Source organism: Salvelinus fontinalis, chromosome 29 (genome assembly GCF_029448725.1).
Source record: "Salvelinus fontinalis isolate EN_2023a chromosome 29, ASM2944872v1, whole genome shotgun sequence".
Lineage (NCBI taxonomy): Eukaryota > Metazoa > Chordata > Actinopteri > Salmoniformes > Salmonidae > Salvelinus > Salvelinus fontinalis.
Window position 1 is genome coordinate 23,882,636 of NC_074693.1, and position 26,558 is coordinate 23,909,193.

Sequence of the window (26,558 nt, forward strand, 5' to 3'; positions counted from 1 at the left end):
ATATTTTTCAGGTCTGTGTCCTAACTACCTCACCCAATATGTAGCTACTAAAATATGGGACAAATTGCACACCATTAACAATTTTATTAAAAAAGTATTACAATGAAACCCATTAAAAGCAAACATTGACTGTACAAAGCTGTTTTACATGGTACAGGTATAAATATTGAAGCCCCACACAGTGATGCAGTGCCAATCCAAACTTTTGCATGGGACAGATACACATTTTAATGTCTAAAAATGCCAGTGTTATCAGGAAGATGTTGGAATGGCTTCAAACTTGTATGAAACAAATGCCTTTCAATCTGCTGTTAACATGAAATATCACTGGGGATGCTGAATACTTCATTACAAAATAAGGCACCATTCTCCAACACATCTTCACGCAGAACTCAACCTGATTATGCAATCAAAGAAATGGACCTACAAAACCAGAAACAAATGGCTTCCAAAACTGAGTTTACCCCCCCCAACTCAATACAAATGGAGAAAACCAGTTTAAAATTCTGGTATGATGAAAAGCATGTCTACACAGAAAGGAACTAAAAGCTATCCAAAAGTGGTTTCTGTACTGTAGTCCAGGATGAGGATTGTGCTCTAACAGACATGCATAGTGGAGGATAATCCATTATACTTATAAATGACTGGTAGCACCACTTCCATAGGAAATTCAATTTGACGTTGTACACGATACAAAAACATTGCAGGAGGGAGGTGTTAATGGTTGCTTGGTTCCAATACAAACCATTCTATCCATGTGATTCATAACAATGAGCTATCCCTTTGGCAGCATACTACTGCTGTATATGGGGGCAATTTTAATTTCATATAATTTATCAGCTTTTATCCAAAGCAGCTTACAGTTAAAATCCATTCTGTATGGGGTCCTTGCCCTATAAATCATTTTGCCCCGGGGCCAGACGGTCTTTGCCAAAGTCCGGAGGGTCATTCAAAAAATGTGTTATTAGAATTGTCTGCTTGTTTGACTATGACTAAAGTAACTGTAGTGGGAGCAGAAAATATCAGATCATATTTTAATCTAATAATTGTCAATTAATTTTTCATAAATTATTATTAGTTTCAAGGATTTATACTACATGCTGTTACCTTGGAAACCCCTTTTCCCCAAATAAAACCCATTCATGATGTTTATACAAACACCACATTTCAAATAGATTACTTCTTATGCAAACATTATCCAAACATAACCTGCATATTATATTTACGTATACAAAACCACTTTCAAAACGTTACTGGGCCAAATAGAAAAGTGAGGATATTTAGCATGATGTGTGAGGTGTGCTTGTAGGATTCGTCCCTTTCAGAGGGAAATTGTCTATAGCCTGCTTACAGGAAGCAGAAGCTTCATAAAAACCTGACATGGGCAGGGCCATGATATGTAATGGACCAATCTGGCGGTCACGCTGTGGAGAGCTCCACCCCACTGTCACACACTCCGCTGTCCTCCCATCCGTCCAGCTTCAGATCACACACACGTTCTGAGACACCCAGCAACACAAAGAGAGAGAGATAAGGGGGATTAAGAGCAGAGGACATCTTATCCAAGATTATTCTATTGAAATCACATACGGTATAATGGCTGTTGTTTTTGAGCTTACCTAAGAGTTTTGTGGTGCTTTGGGTAGCTGGTGGAGCCTGTTCTGTTTCACACAGTGCCCCCTCCAGTACTGTCAAAGCAGAGCAGTTCCCTACAGTCCTGAGTCCCTCCAAAAGGTCCTTGACCTTTCCTCCAGACACCTACAGACGGTGGCATAGAAGTGTAACGTGTCAAGTTGTCACGTGCACAACTACAGTTAAATGCCTTTCTTGCAAGAGCTTATCCCAACAATAGAGTAATCCATATCAGTAGTTCTATAAAATAAAGTAGAACAAACGAGAAATAGAGAGCAAGAAAGTAAGCAAGATATATACAGGGCCAGTTCCAACACCAATGAAATACACATATAAATAGATAGAGGTAGATATGTATAGGGGTAAGGTGACTAGGCATCGGGATATATGATAAACAGATTAACAGCAGTGTAAATTATGATTGTGAGTGTGTGTAGAGTCAGTATAAATGTGTGTACATGTTATGTGTGTGAGAAAATGGAGAGTGTGCGTGTGTTGGTGTGTCAGTGTGCGTGAGTGTGTAGAGTCCTGTGAGTGTGTAGAGTCCTGTGAGTTTGTATAAAGACAGTGCAAAAATGTAAATAAAAGGGTCAACTCAGATAGTTAAAAGTGGCTACATGGACTATGTAGCAGTTTTATGGCTTGGGGATAGAAGCTGTTCAGGAGCCTGTTGGTGTCAGACTTCATGCACCGGTACCGCTTGCCGTGCAGAAGCAGAGAGTACCTTATGGCTTGGATGGCTGGATTCTTGGGTGGCTGTCCGCTGTATCACAACTGGCCGTGATTGAGAGTCCCATAGGGCGGCGCACAATTGGCACAGCGTCGTTAGGGTTTGGCCGGGGTAGGCCGTCATTGTAAGTAAGAATTTGTTCTTAACCGACTTGCCTAATTAAATAAAGGTTAAATAAATACAAAAGATTTTTCAAAGATTTGGACACCGAGGAACTTGAAGCTCTCGACCGGCTCAACTGCAGCCTCGTCGATGTGGATGGGGGGGTGCTCACCGCCAGTTTCCTGTAGTCCCCGATCAGCTCCTTGGTCTTACTGACGTTGAGGGAGAGGTTGTTGTCCTGGCCCCACAGATCACTGACCACCTCCCTGTAGGCTGTCTCATCGTCGGCGATGATCAGACCTACCACCGTCGTGTCATTAGCAAACTTGATGATAGAGTTGGAGTTGTGCGTGGTCACCCAGTCGTGGATGAACAGGGAGTACAGGAGGTGGTTTTAAATGCTAGTAAAACTAAGTGCATGCTCTTCAACCGATCGCTGCCCACACCCGCCCGCCCGACTAGCATCACTACTCTGAAGGGTTCTGACTTAGAATATGTGGACAATTACAAATACCTAGGTGTCTGGTTAGACTGTAAACTCTCCTTCCAGACTTACATTAAGTATCTTCAACCCAAAATTAAATCTAGAAATCGGCTTCCTATTTCGCAACAAAGCATCCTTCACTCATGCTGCCAAACATACCCTCGTAAAACTGACTATCCTACCGATCCTTGACTTTGGCGATGTCATTTACAAAATAGCCTCCAACACTCTACTCAGCAAAATGGATGTAGTCTATCACAGTGCCATCCGTTTTGTCACCAAAGCCCCATATACTACCCACCACTGCGACCTGTATGCTCTTGTTGGCTGGCCCTCACTACATATTCGTCGCCAAACCCACTGGCTCCAGGTCATCTATAAGTCTTTGCTAGGTAAGGCCCCGCCTTATCTCAGCTCACTGGTCACCATAGCAACACCCACCCATAGTATGCGCTCCAGCAGGTATATTTCACTGGTCATCCCCAAAGTCAACACTTTCTATTGCCTTTCCTTCCAGGTCTCTGCTGCCAATGACTGGAACGAATTGCAAAAATCACTGAAGCTGGAGTCTTATATCTCCCTCTCTAACTTTAAGCATCAGCTGTCAGAGCAGCTTACCTGTACACAGCCAATCTGTAAATAGCACACCCAACTACCTCATCCCCATATTACTTACCCTCTTGCTCTTTTGCACCCCAGTATCTCTACTTGCACATCCATCACTCCAGTGTTAATGCTAAATTGTAAGGCCAATTTATTATGTGGAATTGCCTTACCTCTCTACATTTGCACATACTGTACATAGATTTTTCTATTGTGTTATTGACTGTATGTTTGTTTGTGTGTAACTCGGTGTTATTGTTTTTGTCGCACTGCTTTGCTTTATCTTGGCCAGGTCGCAGTTGTAAATGAGAACTTGTTCTCAACGGGCCTACCTGATTAAATAAAGGTGAAATAAATAGAAATAAAAGGAAGTCCAGGATCCAGTTGCAGAGGAAGCTGCTCAGTCCCAGGGTTCTAAGCTTGGTGATGAGCTTGGATGGGACTATGGTGTTGAATGCTGAACTGTAGCGTATGAAAAGCAATTCCACATAGGTATTCCTCTTATTTAGGTGGGCGAGGGCAGTGTGGAATGGAATTGAGGTCTCCTGACGTGGGGAATAAAGGCTGGGTCAAGGAGAGGTAGGACATGACTGTGAATATGCCTGCCAGCTGTTATGCGCATGCACCGCGGCCTTAAGTGTTGACCGGATTAACGATCACGCCGGCCCCGGAGAGCGAGATCACCCAGTCCCCTGGCTCGGAGGGGGCCCTGACGCACGGCATCATTCAACAATTGAGTCAAAATTCAATCGAAGTGTTGAAAAAAAAAAATCCAAGTTTCCATGAGAACATATTCATTCACTTTCTGTTCTGATTTTAATTTAAAGGTGGGAGAAATCTGACCAAGAAAGAGGACAGACTATGAAAGTGAAATTTCAATCTTACAATGGCTGTGTGACTCACAAGCCCTATATTTCCCCCTCATGTCTTTGCTTTAGGTTGGGATAGTGCGTGTGTGTGTGTACCTCGTAGCTGTCCAGCAGCGTGCTTGCGGGGGAGGAGCTGAGTCTGAAGGCGCTGTTGAGGATGCCCAAGCCCAGTATGTGTGCCAGGCTCTCCCAGCCACCCTCCGGGTACTCCAGGGCCTGGCATAGTGCCCGCTTTGTGTCTGAGCTCAGGCTCTGCATGTCACCTACAGAAATATGACATCGTTGTACTCCACAGTGGACAAGAACCAAGATGAGACAGCAGGAAAACCCCATGGCTTAAGCTGTAGAGATTACAATGAAGGAGCTTGTTTTAACTGAAGTGCGTGAGCCAACCTTGAGGGGGGACGAAGACGGAGGTGTTGATCTCTGGCTTGTACTCTTTTCCATTCAGGATTTCCAACACCTAGAAGTACAAGGAAGAGAGAGAATATTTAGCGAACGTTCCAGTTGATCAAAGGTAAATTCTCAAAAATGCTTTCAACTCTTGAATTCACACACCAGTAGTTTCGAACAGTCATAAAATTACTTTCATAGTAAATTTTTTTACGTGTGAGAAAGGACTGTAGCAATATTAGTCAGCTGAGTGATATGTGACCATAGAAGAACATTGAGGTTAACGACAAACACACGGAACCCACCTCAGGAGTGGCAGCCATGTTGAGTGGAGTTGTCCCTGGGATGTAGCCTTCATCCTCCTCTTCCTCATCCACACAGCAGTCATGCTCTCTGAAGAACAGGGGCTCAAAGTTTTCTTTGTGAGGATCAGCACCTAGACATGAAAAGATTACTTTATCAATTTCTGTCTTTGAGCTAGGACTATATTATAAAAAGGGGCCGTTACAGAGCAAACATCAAGACGGTCATCAAATTGAGACATTTGCACAAAGGGGACAGTTTGAAGAAACGTAGTCCCACCTGCAGCCATGAGGAGAGCGGTCAGCTTGACAGAGCCCCGCCCTGTGGCTGTATGGAGAGGGCTGGAACCGTTGTAGGTGCAGCAGTCCACATTAGCATCCCCCTAGGTAGAAAGAGAACACTGTCAACACACACATCTTACCCTCACAGGGAAAGGGCTACTTGAGTTGTGTTAGTTTGACTATACTAAACACTCTAGGTCTCCCATCCAGGTATTGACCAGCCCCAACTCTGCTTAGTCTCAAGATGCCAGCAGAACGTTGCAGGGTGGTAGGTATGGATGTAGGCAAGGCTTCTACAATATATACCTCCAGTAGCAGGCAGCCTGCCAGGGAGACGTTGTCCAGCTCAGTGGCCAGATGGAGCGCCGTGCGGCCGCAGCTCCTCTCCTGGACCTCCACACTGCCCCCGCTCACCAGGAGGTCCCTGAGGGAACACAGGCTGTTGGCCAGCACAGCCAGGTGGAGGGAGCACAGTCCTGGAGGATAAAATCACCGTCATACTCCAGTGGACTCTTCACAATGTACTGTGTGTGTGTGTGTCTCTGTGTTGTACCTGCTGCGTTGGGGAGGTCCACTAGTTCCACCATCTCTCTGCGTTTCAGTAGAAATCCCACCATACCTCCCTCCTTCTGCTGGGCGGCCAGGTGAAGAGCTGTGTTTCCGTGGCGATCAGACAGAGTGACATCAGCCCCAGCCAATAAGAGGGCCTCAGCTACCGCCCTCTGCTGTGTTATCACCGCTAGGTGCAAAGGAGTCTGGTATAGAGGGACAAATATGGGGGTCTGATTTTACTACCTCAGAATTATTTTACCTTTATTTAACTAGGCAAGGACAAATTATTGTCTGTGTGTGTTTGTTACCTGGTAGAGGTTGTTCCTCATGTTGAGGACCTCCTCTCCAGGCAGGGCAGAGAGCACCTGGGCTAGACTCCTGACTGCATCTGTCTGGCTGTGGATCACTCCCAGATGGAGACCACTGGAGAAACAGAGGACAGGCACAGATTGGCATGTGCTACTGGAGAAATTATGCCACATTTCAGGGCTATTTATCCTATCGGCATCAATGCAGATGGACACAAAATGGAGGCAAATGAATGCAGATAGAAAAGTTTGAAAAATGCAGGGACGGCTGTATTTCCATTCAAATTAGGTCTGAAGTGATGGGAGAGGGGACGTACGTGTCACCGTTCTCGTCCTGAGCAGTCATGAGCTGGCGCTGTGGAGCCAGCAGGTAGCTGACGTCACCAGTGACGGCGTACTGGAAGAGGGCTTCAGCCTGCCTCTCAGCAACATCCACCAGCCTGGCCTCCAGCACACACTCTGTACACAAATAGAAAAACACTGTCATTGATTGGATACACAACACCCTGGCTTCCAACACACACTGTCACACACAGACACCCTGCAGTGGTCTGCTCCCTAAGGCACTGACTCACTCTGGCTAATCACTTTACAAATGTCTCGGTTGACCTCACCTCCAGTCCTGTCCCCTGGTCCTAGCTCCACACCGGCCCCTCTCTCCTCACTCGTCTCCCCAGCAGAGGCGTCCTCTGACTTGGCTCGGACCCCAAGCACTGCCCCTGAGGCCGGGTCATCATCCATGTCGCTGTCATCACCACTGTCCTCCGCTCTGCCCTGTGGAGCTGTGTTGAGAGGGAACATGGGTTGAGCTTCATTCCTATCCTGAACTGAAACAGAATTGATCTCAAAACCCTGGAAAACAGACAGACACACTCACCATGTTTAATTCCCGCCCCGCCACCACTCATGCCAGGGGAAAAGCCAGAGCTGTAGCTGGTGCCGTAATTATTGTAGGTGGAATAGCCCTGGAAGAAACCTAAAATATAATCAAAAGTTGTTATTTTAACCTAAATAGACAATAAAGCTTTTGAAAATGGTACTTCATCTTGTGTTTAGGACTTTTATGAGACATTACCCATTTGATCTTGACATGGCTTGTCTCGTTCACCTTAAAATCACATTTCTTTACATTTATTCAGTTTTGTAAAAATGTATGACTTATAAGAAACATGTTTTTGTACCTCCTCCTCCCCCTGTAGCGGGACCCCCCCCCCCCGGTCCCCGGTACAGGCCCCCTGCTCCACCGTGGCCGCTGTAGTCCTGAAAGTTAGGCAGGGTCTTCTGTCTCTTCCTCTGAACCTCTTCCTTATCTGAGCATGAAGACCAGGGGCAAGACGAGCGGATTGACTTGACAGAATAATGGGTTATGTTCAATTTGAAGAATAGCACAAACTACAGTGGGTTGGGATGGAGTACAGCATGCACAAGGGGTCTACAGGAACAGGTCTGGGAGTGTTTCAGACCGGCTCACCTATGATCTGCGGGTGGTAGGTGAAGGGCTTGGGCTCGCTCGTCTCATTGTCCGATTTACGCTTCAGCTGCACAAACACCGAGGTGGGTTTCTGGAGGTTCAGGTCTCTGTATTTGGGGGTCTTGAAAACAATGGCAAACTGTGGAGGGGGAAGGGGTGGAGATTTTACTCATGGTTAGGTTATAGTACAGGGGAGGAAATGTAAAATACAGGAGAGGAAATGGACTTCATTGGCAACTTATGTGTCACTGACCTGTCGGTGGACATCGGTGGGGGAGAAGTCCCCAAAGGCCTCCCATGTCAGCCCCGTCTCGTCATCCTCATAGAAGCGCACCTGGATGTCATCTGTTGCGACAGGGGAAAGATACACTCTCACAACTCCACCTTCAAACTAGGAGTAAAGTAATAAACTGACGATGTGAAAGATATTGGAGGATAATACAAGTTCACTAGAAAAAAACACTTCTTTATTATCCAAACCAACAAGTATGTGCATAAAGCCTTCAAGTGTTGCAGGGTATCTTTCACGTGTCATCGGTCATGGAACCAAAAGGAAATGTCAACGTCTTTCCAAGGAAACCAGGAAATGGTGCCCCACATCTCCAGACAGAAGTATTTGAATATCTCAGAGAAATGTTTTGACTGCACTGTACACTTCCTCGACAAAGAAACTCCGGTCTTAGGAAAGCTAATTTGTGTGCAGGCATCTGTTCCAACCCAATACACCCATTTCAAAGAATCATTGAAAATCGTGGTCTTCAGTATGGATTGTTTGAATCAAGTGTGTTAGTGCTGGGCTAGAAAAAAAGCCTGAAGGACAGGAATAGGATATCCCTGATTGAGTCTGATAAGCATGATACACAGTGAGGTAGAATTACTGGAGATGAGGCTCTTTGTTTGGAAGTCAAACAGCAGAGCCCAACAGTGACGTGAACTTCTGTTCCAAGAGAGGATCTTTCATTCCAGGGTTGTTGACGTTCTGCCAACCGACCAATGCAGAATATTTTAAAGAAAACATAGCGAGAAGGACAACAGGCCACTACAACTCTCTTCCTCTTCCCACATTTGCATAACAGATGGGGAATTCCCTGAGGTTGGAAAAGCAGGCCGGAGGACTTCCTTCATGACTAGTACAGTGTGATGAATGATGATGTCACATAGAGACATGTACCGGGTTGATGTTAAGAGCCAGCTAGATAACGCTTCAGACAACACGTTGACAGTTAGATCTTCATGATAAAGTTGTCTTGGGAGAATAGATGGCACAACCATGGCGCCTCCATCTTACACCGGTTTCACACTATCGTGCTGACCCAAACGGTACCGGCTCAGATATTTTCCTTTCCAGCAACTGTGGTGGATGCGTAACCATGCCAGCGCAGTACAGCTCGGCTCAAGGTTGACTCAGCTGTGGAGTGTGAAAAAGGAACTAGGGTACCTTTCTGAACCTTGTCACAGAGCAGGTAGACCTCCTCTCCTCCTGTCACACAGCCAGCTGTTCGGTCCATCCGCACTATCTTCAGGTTAGACGCATTTGGAGCTTCTGCAGACAGAACAAGGGAATAGAGAGATGGTCAAAGGGGTCAACTCAGATCTTCTGTTTAGTGCAAGCAGAATTAGTTATATTTATTGACAGCTAATAGGTAACTAAAAAAACTGTATTCTTTGTGGTGCATAATCCCTATTGGATGCCTTGCAAATCCTTGAAAATGCCCTTCGTTATCAAATTTCAAACCACCATTTTGCTTGTTTCTTTTCTAATTTAAAAAAAACCCAGACACCCCGAATGTGAAGAAGAAAAGACTTGACATACACTAACTGTGTGGATGCTTTCACGCAGTAAAGGGCTGGCATCAAAATGAAAAGTGGATGCCTAGTTTCAGCCTGGGAGAGGAAGCCGAGTGACAAATGTGATGTAGAGGAAGATACACGCACAGAGCTACGCAAATGAAACCAGGGCACACAGATATGGTTTAATTTCAATACATCTGTATAACTCTGAATAAAAACGTGAATTCAGTGATACACTGCATAAAGGCACGAGAGCGGTTAAATTCATTTGTTCAAACAATAGTCCCTTCCGGAGTTTCATTAAGCTGAGGCACTTGGTCTTATAGCTACTGGGTTGCATGTAGCCTGATATGGTGTGTTTCTATGGTGAGGTGAGGGACCTTTGTCATAAGATGGACTTAGAGAAGGGTAATGGATCACCCTTCACTGGTAATGTAAAGAATAAACAATGGTGGACCACAGAGAGTTCTTATTGGGTCATGGCTAAAGACTGTTTAGCTAGATAGTTAGCTAGCTAGTCATTGTTATGTTGGGGTCAGAGTGCACTGGAAAACGCAGCACAAATGGCCGAATCCTAACTTGAGATCAAACCACTTTAGCCAGACTTTTGCATTAATCATGCATTGATGTCAATGGGAGAATTGAGTTGCATATGCAAATGTTAGAAAAATTTGGTGGAATTGGCACCAAGTGACTATGTGGCTGTTAGTGACTTACTGCTGTCGAAGATGGGGTCTGATATGACGGGGTCCAGTCTACGGGAGAAGCCCCCGTCACTGTCTGGGAGGAAGGCTGTGAACATGAGGCGCACCACACTCAGATCCATCTCTTTAGCCTGGTAGGACGCTGCGCTGCTGATCAGGTTTCTCTGGTGATCTGAACACACATACAAAAGTTGAATGAAGCAGGCAATGCATAAATTCACACACAGTTCCTTCAGTAAGTACACCCCTTGACTTTTTCTAAAACAAAATGTTTTAAAGTAGGGTAGGGTTAAAATGGATGCCAACAATGTACACAAAATACTCTGTAATGTCAAAGTGGAAGGATTTATTTATTTAAAAAAATAAATAAAAATGAAACACTACGATATCTTGATTAGATAAGTATTCACACCACCGGGTCAATACAGGTTAGAAACACCTTTGGAAGTGATTACAGCAGAGTCTTTTTGGATAAGTCTCGAAAAGCTTTCCACACCTGGATTGTGCAACATTTGCCCATTATTCTTTTTAAAATTCTTCAAGCTCTGTCAAGTTGTTTGTTGATCATTGCTAGACAGACATTTTCAGGTATTGCCATAGATCTTCAAGCAGATATGTCAAAACTGAATGTTCCACTAAGGAACATTCAATGTCGTCTTGGTAAGTAACTGTAGATTTGGCTTTGCGTTTTAGGGTTATTGAAAAACTCCCCAGTCCTTGCCGACGACAAGCATACCCATAGCATGATGCAGCCACCACCATGTTTGGAAATATGAAGAGTGGTATTCATTGATGTGTTGTATTTGCCCAAAATATAACACTTTGTATTCAGGACAAAAAGTGAATTCCTTTGCCAATTCTTTTTACAGTATTACTTTAGTGCCTTGTTACAAACAGGATGCATGTTTTGGAATATTTGTTTTATTCTGTATAGGCTTCCTTCTTTTCACTGTCATTTAGGTTACTATTTTGGAGTAACTACAATGTTGGTGATCCATCCTCAGTTTTCTCCTATCACAGCCTGTAACTGTTTTAAAGTCACCATTGGCCTCAGTGAAATCGCTGAACGGTTTCCTTCCTCTCCAGCAACTGAGTTAGGAAGGGCGCCTGTAGTGGCTAGATGTATTGCTACACCATCCAAAGCCTAATTAACAGCTTCACCATGCGCAAATAGATATTCAGTGTCTGCTTCTTTTTTTTTTTAAACAAATGTGCCCTTCTTTGTGAGGCATTGGAAAACTTCCCTGGTCTTTGTGGTTGAATCTGTGCTTGAAATTCACTGCTCGACTGAGGGACCTTACATATAATTGTATGTGTGGGGTACAGAGATGGGGTAGTCATAAAAAAACTCCCGTTAACCACTATTATTGCACACAGAGTGAGTACATGCAACTTATGTGATTTGTTAAGCAACTATTTTAGGCTTGCCATAACAAAGAGGTTATATACTTTAACCTCAAGACATTACAGCTTTTCATTTTGAATTAATTAGTAAACATTTCTAAAATCACAATTCCACTTTGACATTATAGGGTATTATGTGTAGATCAGTGACACAAAAATCACAATTTAATAAATGTTATTTTCAGGCTGTCACACAACTAAATGTAAAAAAGTCAAGGGGTGTGAATACGTTCTGAAAGCACTGTATGCAAAACAAAAAATATTCTTTGTGCTCTGCAGAAATATAGTCATTCAGTCCATTGTCTTAAAGGTGACTGACCAGTGAGCTCTCGGGGGATGCGGAACTCTCCCTGGAAGGCGTCCATCTCGGGATGGATGACGATACCACAGTTGTAGCCCATCCTGTAGGCCTCAGACATACGGTCCTCCAGTGTCTTACTCACGTTCTTCTTGGTCACGTGGAGGATGCCCAAGTTGGGGAAACTGTCACATGGAGTTATTGATTTATATGTGGTACGTTTTTAAACCCTTACGCTTGTGGAAATTGGCCTATATGGATACGGCCAAATTGAAATGTTTCTGATAGAAGAACTATGAAAAGCATATTCAGGACCATGGAAGCAATTGAAAGAGAACAATTTGGAGATTATGGGGAAAATATTACACCAAAAGGTGAGGACACAACAGTTCGCCTGACAAGACTGAATCCAAACATTACACTGTTGATTTTATGTGCATTTTACATTTACTGTACATTTACAGCATTTGTCAATGATGACAAGGATTTGAGTGAGCGGTCTAACTGGTGTCTCCAATTGGTCACACACCTCTCCAAACTGTGCACAGTTCCCAGGTCATTTCTAAGCACTTTTATGACTCAAGGAAAGAGCCTTCAACTATAAAAGGTGCTTTTTTCCCTTTCTTTTTTTGCTCTCCTAGCGTTGCCATTGAGGAACTTAAGCGAGCACACTTGTAGTTTTTTTTATTTGGAACACTGCCGTGTCCCCACCATCACAAAATTACTGTTGTTGTTTATGCAATCCAAAAACATTCCATTATAAAAATCACAATTTGGGTCAGGTGGGCATCATTTGAAAGCGTATTATATTACCAATATGGCTAGCTAAATTATAAAATAGGATCTTACAGTGTTAGGCTTTCAAAAGGCACTTCAAAAACATTGCAACTTTGGTGCGCATAGAAAGGAGTCATTAGTGCATTCAAGTGCTTGTTCCCAATCAGACAAACATAGACTCATTCTCTTCAGGACAACCCAGGCTATAACGTATGTCATCTTTCTAACTGTGGATCAAACATAATTATAAACGTTGATACTGTACATGACACAACTTGATTTTTCTTGATTTAAAGCATTTCCCTCAGTCAGACAACAAATGTGCAAAAGTTGCACAATTTGCGGGAGGGACGGGGGCATCGTCTTGTCACGCGCGGTGTTCAAGTTTATAACGGCTGTCAGTCAAAAGCGCTGACATCATGTATAGCATGTTACTGTACAGCCACTGCATTCTAATTTAGGCGCTTATCAATTACAAAATATGCCATTTCAACCAGGTTAATGGGAAGGGCTAAGTAAACATGCAAGATAAAACACCACAACGACGTACGTTCAGGTTAGATGGGGAAACCCTAAGTCAGAAATCTCATCACTACATAGGATCTCAAAGGAAGGACCTATAATCATCTTATAGGAAGTCCTGACATGTCTGCAATGTTGTCAATAAGTAAACATATTAAAACCTGTTGAATGCACCGGTAAGCTAACTGGTATGCGTGCGTGTCAGCTAGAGAGAGAATGGTGGAAACAAGCACCTGATGCTGGAGTCTTTGGGCTGTAGGTCTGCGATGCAGATGCCCTTGTCACACTGCTTGCCCACCAGACTGTGGGCATGGAGGTGGGCATCTTTAGAGTTGGTCACCAGCTGTACCACCACACGTGCCAACCCCTGGTAGTTACAGATCTGCAAAGAGGGAGACAAACACTTTTTAGACCAGATATAGAACTACAGCTCCAGGAGCCAGACTGATAGTGACTCATACATACATACACGCAACAAGCATCGAAAAAACGGTTGAAAATGCCAGTCCAAATGGTAAACAATATCCGACTGATGAATCGACCAAATGAAAACATGAAGGAAAGGATGGATGAAAACAGTGTTCCACATGGCTCAAATTTTGACACTCAGGGTTAGGGTAGGTCGGGAACCTCAGTCTTTGCACACCTTTTAAATAAGTGACCAGAGTTATTTTTTATTAAACAACAGTGAAAGGTCGAGTTTTCAGCCAAAGATCCCATCCGATCCGAAAAGCCTCGGCATACCCATCACGGAAACCCCCTCAGTAAAATGGTTAATAAACATTACTTGGTTCGAAAGGTCCCACAAAAATCGATTTTGTATTTTCCCAAATTCTGTCATAAGTTTTTATTTCGTGGTTTGGGATTTTTTTCTGTTTTTTACTCTCAATATTACAATTATTCATACAGAAACAACGAAAATTGATGTTGAGTCCATGTCGATGCTTAAATTACATCAGAAGACTATTTTTGAGGTCTGGAAAAAAACTAAGATTTAGCAAGAAAGGAATGTGTTGGCCTAGCCATATTTATACTGTTAGGCCTACTGCTGAAGCACATGTCATGACAGAGTTAGCAAAACAATCAGCACCCAATTGATAGAAATAATCCTGGATTAACATTTAATTGAGAATGTTTTTAGGGAAAGTCTGTCTACCCACAAGACTGTTATCATTAGCATCGCTAACTGGCTACATACAGAGTGGTAGACAAACGCGCAACAAAACAGACAGAGGGGGGGCAATATTGCAAAATTTAATTGGCAGATTGTGTTAAGTTCAGCTTTTTAAACCAACCGTGGCTAACCAGGGGTGGGATAATGTCAATGTGGCTTTGATTGGATAGTAGCCAATGATAGCGTGAGCTTTGTTTGACATTTTGCGATGGAACACGTGCAAAAAATGCATGTATTTCAGAACTGATTGGCGAGCTACTCGTAGGTGGGCTGCGAGCTACTGGTAGCTCTACCTGTTGGAGAACCTTGCTGTAGACGAATGCCATTGAACTAGGCCTTCACTTCGCCACTTTCTGGTTCCCCGAGACAAAATTGGCCTACATACAAAACCAACCCAGTTCCTAGAAACAGCACATGTTGTTAGACACAGTAGCCAGCGGGTGAACCTGAAGAACACATTTTGAATTTGCCTAGGCCTACCTAGAAAAGTCTCTAGCCTGCTCTTGAACTCAAATGTATTTTCCCTCAACCCTGTCCTTAGCCACAGCATATACACTACTGTTCAAAAGTTTGTTGTCACTTAGAAATTACCCTGTTTTTGAAAGAAAAACTATTTTTTTGTCCATTAAAATAACATCAAATTGATCAGAAATACAGTGTAGACATTGTTAATGTTGTAAATGACTATTGTAGCTGGAAACGGCAGATTTTTAATGGAATATCTACATAGGCCCATTATCCGCAACCAACACTCCTGTGTTCCAATGGCACGTTGTTAGCTAATCCAAGTTTATAATTTTAAAAGGCTAATTTATCATTAGAAAACCCTTTTGCAATTATGTTAGCACAGCTGAAAACCGTCGTTCTGATTAAAGAAGCAATAAAACTGGCCTTCTTTAGACTAGTTGAGTATCTGGAGCATAACCATTTGTGGGTTTGATTACAGGCTCAAAATGGCCAGAAACAAAGGACTTTCTTCTAAAACTCGTCAGTCTATTCTTGTTCTGAGAAATGAAGGCTATTCCATGCAAGAAATTTCCAAGAAACTGAAGATCTTGTACAACGCTGTGTCCTACTCCCTTCACAGAACAGCGCAAACTGGCTCTAATCAGAAAAGAAAGAGGAGTGGGAGGCCCCGGTGCACAACTGAGCAAGAGGACAAGTACATTAGAGTGTCTAGTTTGAGAAACAGACGCCTCACAAGTCGTCAACTGGCAGCTCATTAAATAGAACCGCAAAACACCAGTCTCAACGTCAACAGTGAAGAGGCAACTCTGGGATGCTGGCCTTCTAGACAGAGTTCCTCAGTCCAGTGTCTGTGTTCTTTTGCCCATCTTAATCTTCTTTTTATTGGCCAGTCTAAGATATGGCTATTTTTTTTGCAACTCTGCCTAGAAGGCCAGCATCCCGGAGTCGCCTCTTCACTGTTGACGTTGACACAGGTGTTTAAAAGGCTAATTGATCATTCGAGGACATTTCTAAGTGACCCCAAACTTTTGAACGATAGCGTACATATACGGTTTTCTAGAATATAAGGACTAGAATACAACTCCTCCCTTGGTTAAGTATTTGGGTAATAGCCAGACTGCTACGCGCTCTCCTGCTTACACAGTATGGCAGTGTGGTGTTCTGTGTAAGGAAATACAATTTCGTAAAATCTAAAATGTGCTCTCAGGGTTATTGCCTCTTAGCCTGTGCAGCTAGTTCATTCATAACAACTAAATGACTGAAATGTAAAGGTAAGGACTTGACTGGCTGAGTGAGGCTCAGTTAGGAGCTGGAGTGTGATGGTCACTGTGTTGTGTGTCTCATGTAGTTATTCAGACCCTTTCTCTACAGGGAAAATTAGTCTCTCTTGCGTAAACAAAACACACGCATACAATCACACGCAACAAGCATTCAAAATGGTTGAAAATGCCAGTCCAAATGGTAAACAATATCTGAGTGATGAATCGACCAAAGGAACGGACGGATGAAAACAGTGTTCCACATGGCTCAAGTTGACACTCAGGGTTAGGGTAGGTTGGGAACCTCAGTCTTTGCACACTTCTTCATACGCACCAGATCTATTTTCAAACAACGGTAAAAGGTCAAGTTCAGCTAAAGATTCCCAGCCAATCCAAAACTCCTCGGTTTACCCGTCACGGGAAACCCCTGAGCTTACCCGTCACCAATTCTTCACAGGAAAGAGAATGTGTATTTCTCTTCAGTGATCAGATATGCATTTCATGCAGTTGAATCACTTTCTATGACACACAGACCAATGTCTCACAGAGTTCTGTTTTGACTAAAAGGAAGCCGACATAGATAGTCTAGATCTAACAATAGAATATAAACAACATGCTTGATCTGTCAAAGGCTGATGACATTAATTCAATACAGCAACAATGACGCATCAAATAAATGATTAACTCTGGGAGTGACTTATGTATGCTATGAGGTTATGGATATCAACACATGTAATGGACACAGGGGGAGGTAAAAGTATGCCATCTAACCACTGAAATCTTACACATGCTTCCTTGTCAAAATGAATACTACACTGTAGAGCAGGGTTTCCCAATGTCAGTCCTGGGCCCCCTCCCCCCAACCCCCCAGGTGCACATTTTGGTTTTTGCCCTAGGACTACAGAGCTGATTCAAATAATTAAAGTTTGATGAGGAGTTGGTTATTTGAATCAACAGTGTAGTGCTAGGGACAAAAACAACACGTGTACCACGGGGGGCCCCAGGACCGAGTTTGGGAAACATGCTGTAGACGAATGCCACGGAACTAGGCCTTCACTTCGCCTCTTTCTGGTTCCCCGAGACAAAATTGGCCTACATACAAAACCAACCCAGTTCCTTAAAACAGCAAGTGCCGTTAGGTGCAGTAGCCAGAGGGTGAGACTGAAAAACACATTTTGAAGTTGTCTACCTAGAAAAGGCTCTCTAGCCTGCTCTTGCGCTCAAATGTATTTTTCCTCAAACCCATCTTTAGCCACAGCATATACATATCCAGCTTTCTAGAATATAACTCCTCCCTTGGTTACCTATTTGGGTTATCTTACAAGGTGAAAAGTGAGGCTACAGTGAGAATGCTATTGTGTTGTCCTTGTCTTGCAGATTAAATGAAATTGCCCCTCCAGGGATGGATGCAAGCACTGACTTGTGGAAAACTCAGACATTCTGTACTGTCGCCTCATATGAAACATTTGATCTCAACCCCAAAGGCTAGAGTATAGAGTCATATTAAAAGCTTTAGCTTCACCGTCCAAATGAATACATAGGGAAGCATATATGTTGCAGAGAAACAGAACTCATATCAATGTACTGTGTGTCTTCTTTGTACAGATGCACAACATAGACAGTGGGCTACATGTGCCTGCACAACCTCTATAACAGGTTTGAGAGACAATACTTTCTTCGCTCTGAGGCAGTCGTTTCATGTCTGAGTCTGTCTGAGATCATGGGGGCGAGCTGAAAATACTGTTTCCTGTCAGAGACGCCACTCAACAGTTCCTAGTAATTACCCCTATGACACAGGAGGAAATTCCCAAAAGGCTTGAAACAAAGTAAATGGCAGGTCAGATTTATATTCCTGGTTTCAAACACCTAATTTTCAAAAATGTGCTCTCAGGGTTATTGGCTCTTAGCCTGTGCAGCTAGTTCATTCATAAGGACTTAATGACTAAATTACTGAAACATAAGGACTTAACTGGCTGGCTGACTGGCAGGCTCAGTTAGGAGTTGGAGTGTTACTGTCACAAATGTTCAAATGTATTGAAAGAAAAGCACTCTACGCAAATGAGAGGTTGGAGAAAGTGACAACACCTACTCCTACTATTTGAAGAAAATATGTGGAGACACAAACGGAGGGGATTTCCCAGAGTTCAGTCTGAACATTGTTCAAATTGTCTAAGATAAATTAATATTTGTGGTGTGTGAGTGAGAGAATGGATATATTTGCATGCCATGAACGGATTTCTGTCAGGGTGGGCCTGTAAATGTTAGTTTGAAATACAAGCGGAACTGATCATAACTTTTTCCGCTTATACACGAAAAAACTACTAAATCTCAAACACATGAGACAGAAAATTCCTAGGAATCGCAAGCAGAATTCCTACTTCAGCTTGTTCAGTTGGAGGATCAAAGGAAGGGGGCTTCCCGAGTGGCGCAGGAACTGCATCGCAGTGCTAGCTACGTTACTACAGATCCTGGTTCGATCCCTGGCTGTCGCAGCCAGCCGTGACCGGGAGCCCATAAGGCAGCGCGCAATTGGCCAGCTGGGTTGTCTAGAAACTCCTGTGGCGGGCCAGGCGCAATGCACGCTGACACGGTCGCCAGGTGGATGGTGTTTCCTCCGACACATTGGTGCAGCTGGCTTCCGGGTTGAGCGAGTATTGTGTCAAGAAGCAGTGTGGCTTGGCGGGGTGGTGTTTCGGAGGACGCATGGCTCTCTACCTTCGCCTCTCCCGAGTCTGTAAGGGAGTTGCAGCGATGGGACAAGACTAACTACCAATTGGATAGCATGAAATTTGGGAGAAAAAGGGGGATCGAAAACATGATAATAAAGGATGGAAGGAAGGAGTGAAGGACAGATAGCAGGCAATGAGAGAACAGAACGAAGAACGTAAAGAAGCGGAGGAGGGAAATAACTAAGGAAAGAAAGGAAGAAGGAAGGATGGAAAGCATGAAGGAAGAAAGGAACGAAATGATGACATAAGGAAGGACATGTTGGTGGGACTTACCTTGATATTGGGATAGGACTTTCTGTTCTTCTCACTAGAGGCCCCTGGTAGCCCGCCGTGAGAAGGTCCCTCACAGCCATAACGAAACCTGAAGCCCCGCTAGAATAGACATAGAATACCTTTAATGACACTCAACTGAACACTTTTCAATTCCACTTTGAAATGTGATTAAATTCAATTTTTGAGTCTAGCTTGTTTACGTAGCCTATGGTGTAACAGAGAAGGAGCACAATGAAGAAAAGGGTTACCTGTTTAGGCTGTTCAATTATTTGGAGGTAGGGTCCATCTGCTGTAACTAAGAACAAATAAACAATGGTTTACGTTAGTTTTACAGCAGGACTGGCCAACCCTCCTCCTAGAGAGCTTCTGTACTGGGTGTGCATACAGGCTTTTGTTCCAGCCCTGCTCTAACACACCCGATTTTGCTAACTAATGAGCTGCCAGTGAGGACATTGATTAGCAGAATCGGGTGTTAGAGGGGTGCTGGAACAAAACCCTGCACAGCCAGTAGCCTAGCTCTCCAGGACCTTCCCTCTACTAAACAAACATATTACTTTCCCCCAGGTGCTGTGGTAGAGGAAGTATTGTAAGTCAGATAAGAAGCAATACTGACAAAAGGTTTGAACCTTTTAGGAATGGGGGCCAGGGCTATCTTCCGTGTCAACAAAACACCTTCTGCTCTCTGTCTCAGAACATCTTCCTCCTCAAACAACTTAGCTGAGCGAGCCTCTTCCCCTTCCTGCCTAATGCAGGGCCCGCTGCCTAAGCCACATCCTCCCACTGACATAACCTCAATCAAGAACCTCATCTGCCAAATGATGTTCGGCTTCAGATCTCTATAGAACAGACAACCTTCATCCGGACATTAAAATGTGACATTTTCCTTCAGCTCTAAGAATGGAGCATTGCCCTGTCACAAGATGTCTTGATCCATACTTGTAAGATGAATGAAGTAGCTTATCGGGTATGTCCATTCATCTAGACTGCTCTTGAATATGCCAGTTCTGGGTAGAGATGGGTATCCCCCAAGAAAGTAGTAATAAAATAGAAGTATTTTATATAGCCATTAAATATAGCTCTTTTCATTACAAACAATCTCAAAGTCGCTTTGAACACAAAAACAACTGTAGGAATCTTGCTGTTCACAGTTGACGGTCTTTCACAGCTTCATATGTCTGGGCAGTTCAAAAAGGTACAGCAGCAGTACCTTGAACCTTATTTGCCCATTCCCACAACCACTAGTCTTGCATAAACATCCACTACTAGTCTCACTTAAACCTTGGTTTTAAAACAGCCCTCTTGAGACCAAAGGAGAAGTGAAAGCACACAGTAGGAGAAGTATGCTTTATGTCTACATTACAACTCTGCAATATCGTGACATCATGAAACTGAGTTTAGAAAAACAACTTTTTCCATAAAAGAACAGAGGTGGCAAGGAAGAGCTTACTCTCGACAGTGAAAGCACTCTCCAATTTTAGGCTACCACTGACATTCATTAAATGACATCTTTAGTTAGGCCTATTTCATCTCTATTTGGGTATAAAGGCCTAAACCATGGGGCATTTCTGAAGGGGACAGATGGGTGCAGGTAATCAATATAGCTCATAATGGGTTTATAAAGGGGGTCATGACTTCTTACCTGTCCGGAGTGAGTTGGAGTGTGACATGGGAGGGAAATTCAGAGGAACCCATAGTGGATCTATGTCAAAGTTGTACTACGAGAAAAGACAACAAGAGAGAACAAGGACATTGAAATCTAATTTCACTGACAAATGTAGAAAGGTATGACTAACTAACATATATGAAAGAGACACTGGCAAACCTATGTCAGATGAAGAGACATCTTTAGCCACCGTGTTAACCTCTCCTTAAATATGGGCTGTTGTTCTGATGTGCTGTATGTTTATAGGGAAACCGATTTCTGCTTAAAACTCGGTGACAAAATATATAGCCTACAATGCATATATGACAAATACAGAGATTCAGTGTCGACATAGCGTGGACATGAAACACCTAGTTTACCGGTTGGTGAGGTAGGTAAGGCTCCTCTTCTGCCATGGTGTCTGAGAGAGAAGACAAAGACCTTGAGAAAAGTCATGGCTTATAAAGCAATAGTGCACATATGGATATTACATACAGGTATATCAAACTGACTTACCGGAATTAAAGATGTCATTGATTTCCTGCATCTGACCCAATCTCAAATGTGGCCTGATTAAACAGTTCTCGTTATATTTGGATTTGCTACTGGTAATGGTCTGTGCATAAACCACTTAGCTAACTAGCCAGTTCAAGTTTAATAGCTAACTAAAACAAGTGTCAAGATAAGAGGGTGCTGCTTTGGCTAATTTAAGTACATTTTCCAATAGCCCCATAATGACTAAATAAAGAGCAAACTGGCTTTACTTAGCTAACTAGCTAGCTACTTCATTGTTTGATTGTGGCTAGCATACATGCTAGTCGATTAAACTATTTTAGTTGGCTAGCACACATGCTAACTGGCTAATAAAGAGGAAGTGGACAAGGCTAGCTACCTAACTGACTTGGTAGCAAAGTTATACCAGCGAACGGTAGCTAAGCCAACTATCAATAAACTTTCTAAATTAGTTACTCATTAAATTGAAACATTGTAGCCAATGCTTACCTTAGGTCACAAATGCGATTCCTACATCAACATGAAAGTCCAAGGCAATGGCAGTCCCAATCCAATCAGTTGAGTCGAGTTTTGCACATTATTGCGCCATGCTTGCGACCTGAACTCATTTGACCTAATCAAACATTGACGGTATCTATAGTAAATTGTTCACATTACACACAACTTGTTTGCATCAATAAACGAACATGAAATATGTCAGTACTAGCTAACAACAAAGGACATCGACTTATACAGTTGTTCAGACACTTGACTTCCCCACTAGAAATTTCACTGCGGTCAAGTAAGCCGACACTCTCAAATCGGAGTTAAGCCATCTGCGCTTCACTTTACTCCTGAATTTGATGCGCGAATACACAACACTTTAGGGTATCACGTGTTTTCTGAAACTGAGTAGGATGCACTTTCATCCACAGATGGAGACGATAGCAACAAATAATTCCAAACAAACTGTTTGAAGCACACTTATTCAATTTTCCATAATCAAAATTATAAAATTTCTCGCTTTATCAAAACTTTCTTTGATATCCCGTGTAGTGTAAGGCTGCAGAAGCTGCAGTAGCCTAGCGGGGGTGCTATTTAACAAATGTTCAATTGTGAAAGCAAGATGTGTTTACAGTCATGACGTACAAACACAGTACACACACACACAGTTTCACAGCGAGATCTAGGTGAGCTTGATGTTTTTCTTTGTATTTCATTAAAGAGAGTGTAGAATTTTGTTTAAAGTGTTAAATAACTACATTTGTTTGATCTTGGTCCCGTGTAGCTCAGTTGGTAGAGCGTGGCGCTTGCAACGCCAGGGTTGTGGGTTTGTTTCCCACGGGGGGCCAGTACAAAAAAGTATGAATGTATGTACTTGTAAGTCGCTCTGGATAAGAGCGTCTGCTAAATGACTTAAATGTAAATGATCTATCCTCAACAAAATTGTATCTTTATAAACCATACAATGCCCATACTATGCCAGCTACAAGATTGGAAAAATACATTTACTGTATATTACAGTGGCATTTTTTTGAGTTTTTAATTCAATTTTAACACAGTAAAAATGGAATATAAACATTTTGTGACGAGTGCCACTAGTATATCAGTAATACAGTGTGATTAACATGGCACACCATTGCTTCCTTGTGATGTTGGGGGAGAATTTGAAGAAGGTGAGAAGAAAGGAGGATGTACACCATTGAAGCCAATTAACAGAAGAGGATTAGAAGAGACTCCAACCTGACCGCTGAAAGAGAGAACCAACTCACTGTACAGGGTTAGATTTGTTTTCAACCTATAACATATATAATTTCATTAAATTAATAAAAATTATTTCAAAATATTTAAATTAAGTCAGTCAAAAGTTATTGTTGATCTACTAGTAGCACACGTGACAACATTTTTACCATCAATTTTTTCTGTGTTACCGTTGAATTAGAATCCCTCAAAGTTCACGATAATAGGACATAACAAGTCTTCTTTCCCATCTTGGAACTGGCATAATATGAGCATGTTATGCTTTGCAATATTGATGACAATGGATGATTGATCTACTAGTGGCTCACATGTGACAAAACATCTTTAAACTGGCATAATATGGGCATCGTATGGTATGCAACAGTCATCACACTGGATTAATTATCTACTAGTGGCTCACATCTCAAAATATGTTTACCAGACATTTTGTCTGTGGAACACTTGAGTTAAATACCCTCAAAGTTCACTTTAATATACTGAGTATAGAAAACATTTCCATGACATAGACTGACCAGGTGAATCCAGGTGAAAACTATAATCCCTTATTGATGTCACGTGTTAAATCCACTTCACTCAGTGTAGATGAAGGGCAGGAGACAGGTTAAAGAAGGATTTTTAAGAGATATGGATTGTGTATGTGTGCGGGGTGAATGGGCAAGACAAAAGATGTATGTGCCTTTGATCGGGATATGGTAGTAGGTGCCAGGTGCACCGGTTTGAGTGTGTCAAGAACTTCAGCGCTGCTGGGTTTTTCACTCTCAACAGTTTTCTGTCTGTATCAAGAATGGTTCACCACCCAAAGGACATCTAGCCAACTTGACACAACTGTGGGAAGCATTGGAGTCAACATTGGCCAGCATCCCTGTGGAACGCTTTCAACACCTTGTAGAGTCCATGCCACGACGAATGATTCTGAGGGCAAATGTGGGTGCATCAATATTAGGAAGGTGTTCCTAATGTTTTGTACACTCAGTGTAGAATAACCAATTATTTTAACCAATATTTTAAACTGGCATAAAATGGTCATCACACTGGATTAATGATCTACTAGTGTCACACATAAAAAATATTAAAAAGTATACCAGCCATTTGTACAGCTATTTTATATATATATTTTACATCAAAGTTCACTGTAATATAACTATACTGAACAAAAATATAAACGCAATATGTAAAGTGTTGGTCCCATGTTTCATGAGCTGAAATAAAAGTTCCCAGAAATGTTCCATACCTACAAAAATATTTGTTCTCTTAAATGTATTTACATCCCTGTTAGTGAGCATTTCTCCTTTGCCAAGATAATCCATCCACCTGACAGGTGTAGCATATCAAGAAGCTGATTAAACAGCATGATCATTACACAGGTGCACCTTGTGCTGGGGACAATAAAAGGCCACTCTAAAATCTGCAGTTTTGTCACACAACACAATGTCACAGCTGTCTCAAGTTTTGAGGGAGCGTGCAATCGTCTGAGACCAGCCACCCGAACAGCTGATGAAACTGAGGAGTATTTCTGTCTTTAATAAAGCCCTTTTGTGGGGAAAAACTCATTCAGATTGTCTGTACATGGCTCCTAAGTTTAATACAATTTTATTTAACTTTTATTTAACTAGGCAAGTCAGTTAAGAACAAATTCTAAGTGGGTGGGCCTGTACCCTCCCAGGCCCACCCATGGCTGCACCTCTGCCCAGTCATGTGAAATCCATAGATTAGGGCCTAATACATTTATTCCAATTAACTGATTTCCTTATATGAACTGTAACTCAGTAAAATCTTTGAAAATGCTGCATGTTGCATTTATATTTTTGTTCAATACTTTAAAAAAATGATAAAGATAAAGAATGTGGGACAGATCAACTAAATGTAGTTATTTAACACTAAACATAATTATATCATTTATCTTTAATGAAATACAAAGAAAACATATTAAGCTCAATTAGATATTGCTCTGTGTGTGTGTGTGTATATTATGTCATGACTGTAAACACGTCTTGCTTTCACAATTGAACATTTGCTAAACAGCACCCTTGTTAGGCTACTACAGCCTCTCGCTACCCGTGATATCAAAGTACATTTTCAAAAGGAGCAAAAATGAAATAAACGATTTGGTATAATTTTGATTATAGAAGATTGAATACCTGTGCTTCAAACTGTTTGATTGGAATGATTTGTAGCTATTGTCTATCTGCTCTATCCTTACAAGAAAATACCTGATGCCGTAAAGTGTTGTGTATTCGCGCACAACAATTCAGGAGGAAGCTAAGCGCAGATAGCTTGACTGCTGCCGGGTTCAAAAAAACTTGGAGCTCGGATTTCAAAACGTGGAAATCTCCGAATTCCATGCGTTCAAGATAACTGGAAACGCGAAAAAAAAAACGAGCCCAGAATGGGGAAATTCGGTTTGAATGGTCATCCAACTCGAAATTCCAAGTCGGGAACTCTGGCCTTTCTAGGACGCAGACTTTCCGACGTGAAGATCACTGACGTCATGACTTGACGTCGGTTTTCTTTCGAGTTCCCACTTGTGTTGAACGCACCATGCGTTTTTCGCGTGTCTGCTCACTTGACCGCAGTGAAATACCCAGTGACGTAGCAGTATATTCAACTTCTTCTTTGCAATGTAATCATCAGTCCAAAACAGTTGCAACGAGAGTTTCCCTCCCGTTTCGTTCTGTTTAAGAAAGTTTTTGCCAAATAATCGGCATAATGAATTTAAAAGGTGAGATAAGGATGCTCCTAACTGTTATAGGGCTATTTCTATTTTGCCCTGTTTATCAAAAGTGTTGGAAAAACTTGTCAATAATCAACTGACTGGCTTTCTTGATGTCTATAGTATTCTCTCGGGTATGCAATCTGGTTTTTGCTCAGGTTATGGACGTGTCACTGCAACCAATGATGTCACCATTGCCCTTGATTCTAAGCAATGTCGTGCTGTTATTTTTATTGACTTGGCCAAAGCTTTTGATACGATAGACCATTCCATTCTTGTGGGCCGGCTAAGGAGTATTGGTGTCTCTGAAAGGTCTTTGGCTTGGTTTGCTAACTACCTTTCTTAAATAGTGCAGTGTATAAAGTCAGAAAATCTGCTGTCTCAGCCACTGCCTGTCACCAAGGGAGTACCCCAAGGCTCAATCCTAGGCCCCACGCTCTTCTCAATTTACATCAACAACATTGACTGCTCAGGCAGTAGGCAGCTCTCTCATCCATTTATATGCAGATGATAATCTTAAACTCAGCTGGCACCTCCCTGGATGTTGTGTTAAATGCTCTACAACAAAGCTTTCTTAGTGTCCAACAAGCTCTCTACCCTTAACCTTGATCTGAACACCTCCAAAACAAAGGTCATGTGGTTCGGTAAGAAGAATGCCCCTCTCCCCACAGGTGTTTTTACTACCGCTGAGGGTTTAGAGTTTGAGGTAGTCACCTCATACAAGTACTTGGGTGTATGGTTAGACGGTACACTGTCCTTCTCTCAGCACATATCAAAGCTGCAGGCTAAAGTTAAATCTAGACTTGGTTTCCTCTATCATATTCAC

General features: G+C 42.5%; 1 protein-coding gene across 3 annotated transcripts; it reads right to left on the reverse strand.

The window, feature by feature from the left end:
* Positions 1 to 69: 69 nt before the first annotated feature.
* Positions 70 to 22,178, reverse strand: LOC129827648 (nuclear factor NF-kappa-B p105 subunit-like). Of its 3 annotated transcripts, none has more exons than XM_055888680.1 (24): positions 21,772 to 22,178; positions 21,150 to 21,190; positions 20,767 to 20,842; positions 19,376 to 19,422; positions 19,128 to 19,226; positions 13,458 to 13,606; positions 11,947 to 12,110; positions 10,237 to 10,395; positions 9,167 to 9,271; positions 7,982 to 8,073; positions 7,729 to 7,867; positions 7,439 to 7,567; positions 7,135 to 7,233; positions 6,872 to 7,039; positions 6,575 to 6,716; positions 6,258 to 6,372; positions 5,951 to 6,179; positions 5,704 to 5,873; positions 5,396 to 5,498; positions 5,119 to 5,249; positions 4,814 to 4,883; positions 4,517 to 4,683; positions 1,620 to 1,758; positions 70 to 1,499 (listed from the first exon to the last, which is right to left on the reverse strand). In XM_055888680.1, the coding sequence occupies exons 2-24, from the start codon at positions 21,183 to 21,185 to the stop codon at positions 1,420 to 1,422; spliced, it is 2,808 nt and encodes a 935-aa protein (XP_055744655.1). In that variant the 5' UTR covers positions 21,186 to 21,190; positions 21,772 to 22,178; the 3' UTR covers positions 70 to 1,419. The 3 variants fall into 3 exon arrangements, with proteins under 3 accessions (XP_055744655.1, XP_055744654.1, XP_055744653.1); XM_055888679.1 differs by lacking the exon at positions 21,772 to 22,178 and adding an exon at positions 21,286 to 21,683 and having other exon boundaries at positions 5,951 to 6,152; XM_055888678.1 differs by lacking the exon at positions 21,772 to 22,178 and adding an exon at positions 21,286 to 21,683.
* Positions 22,179 to 26,558: the final 4,380 nt, after the last annotated feature.

Excerpts from the sequence above, each read along its gene's own strand:
- LOC129827648 (XM_055888678.1), bottom strand. The coding sequence starts at position 21,316 with ATGCAGGAAATCAATGACATCTTTAATTCCG. Across the intron at positions 7,234-7,438 it reads CGCTACAGGGGGAGGAGGAG|GTTTCTTCCAGGGCTATTCC; the intron begins GTACAAAAACAT and ends ATTATATTTTAG. Across the intron at positions 7,040-7,134 it reads CGGGGCGGGAATTAAACATG|CTCCACAGGGCAGAGCGGAG; the intron begins GTGAGTGTGTCT and ends CTCTCAACACAG.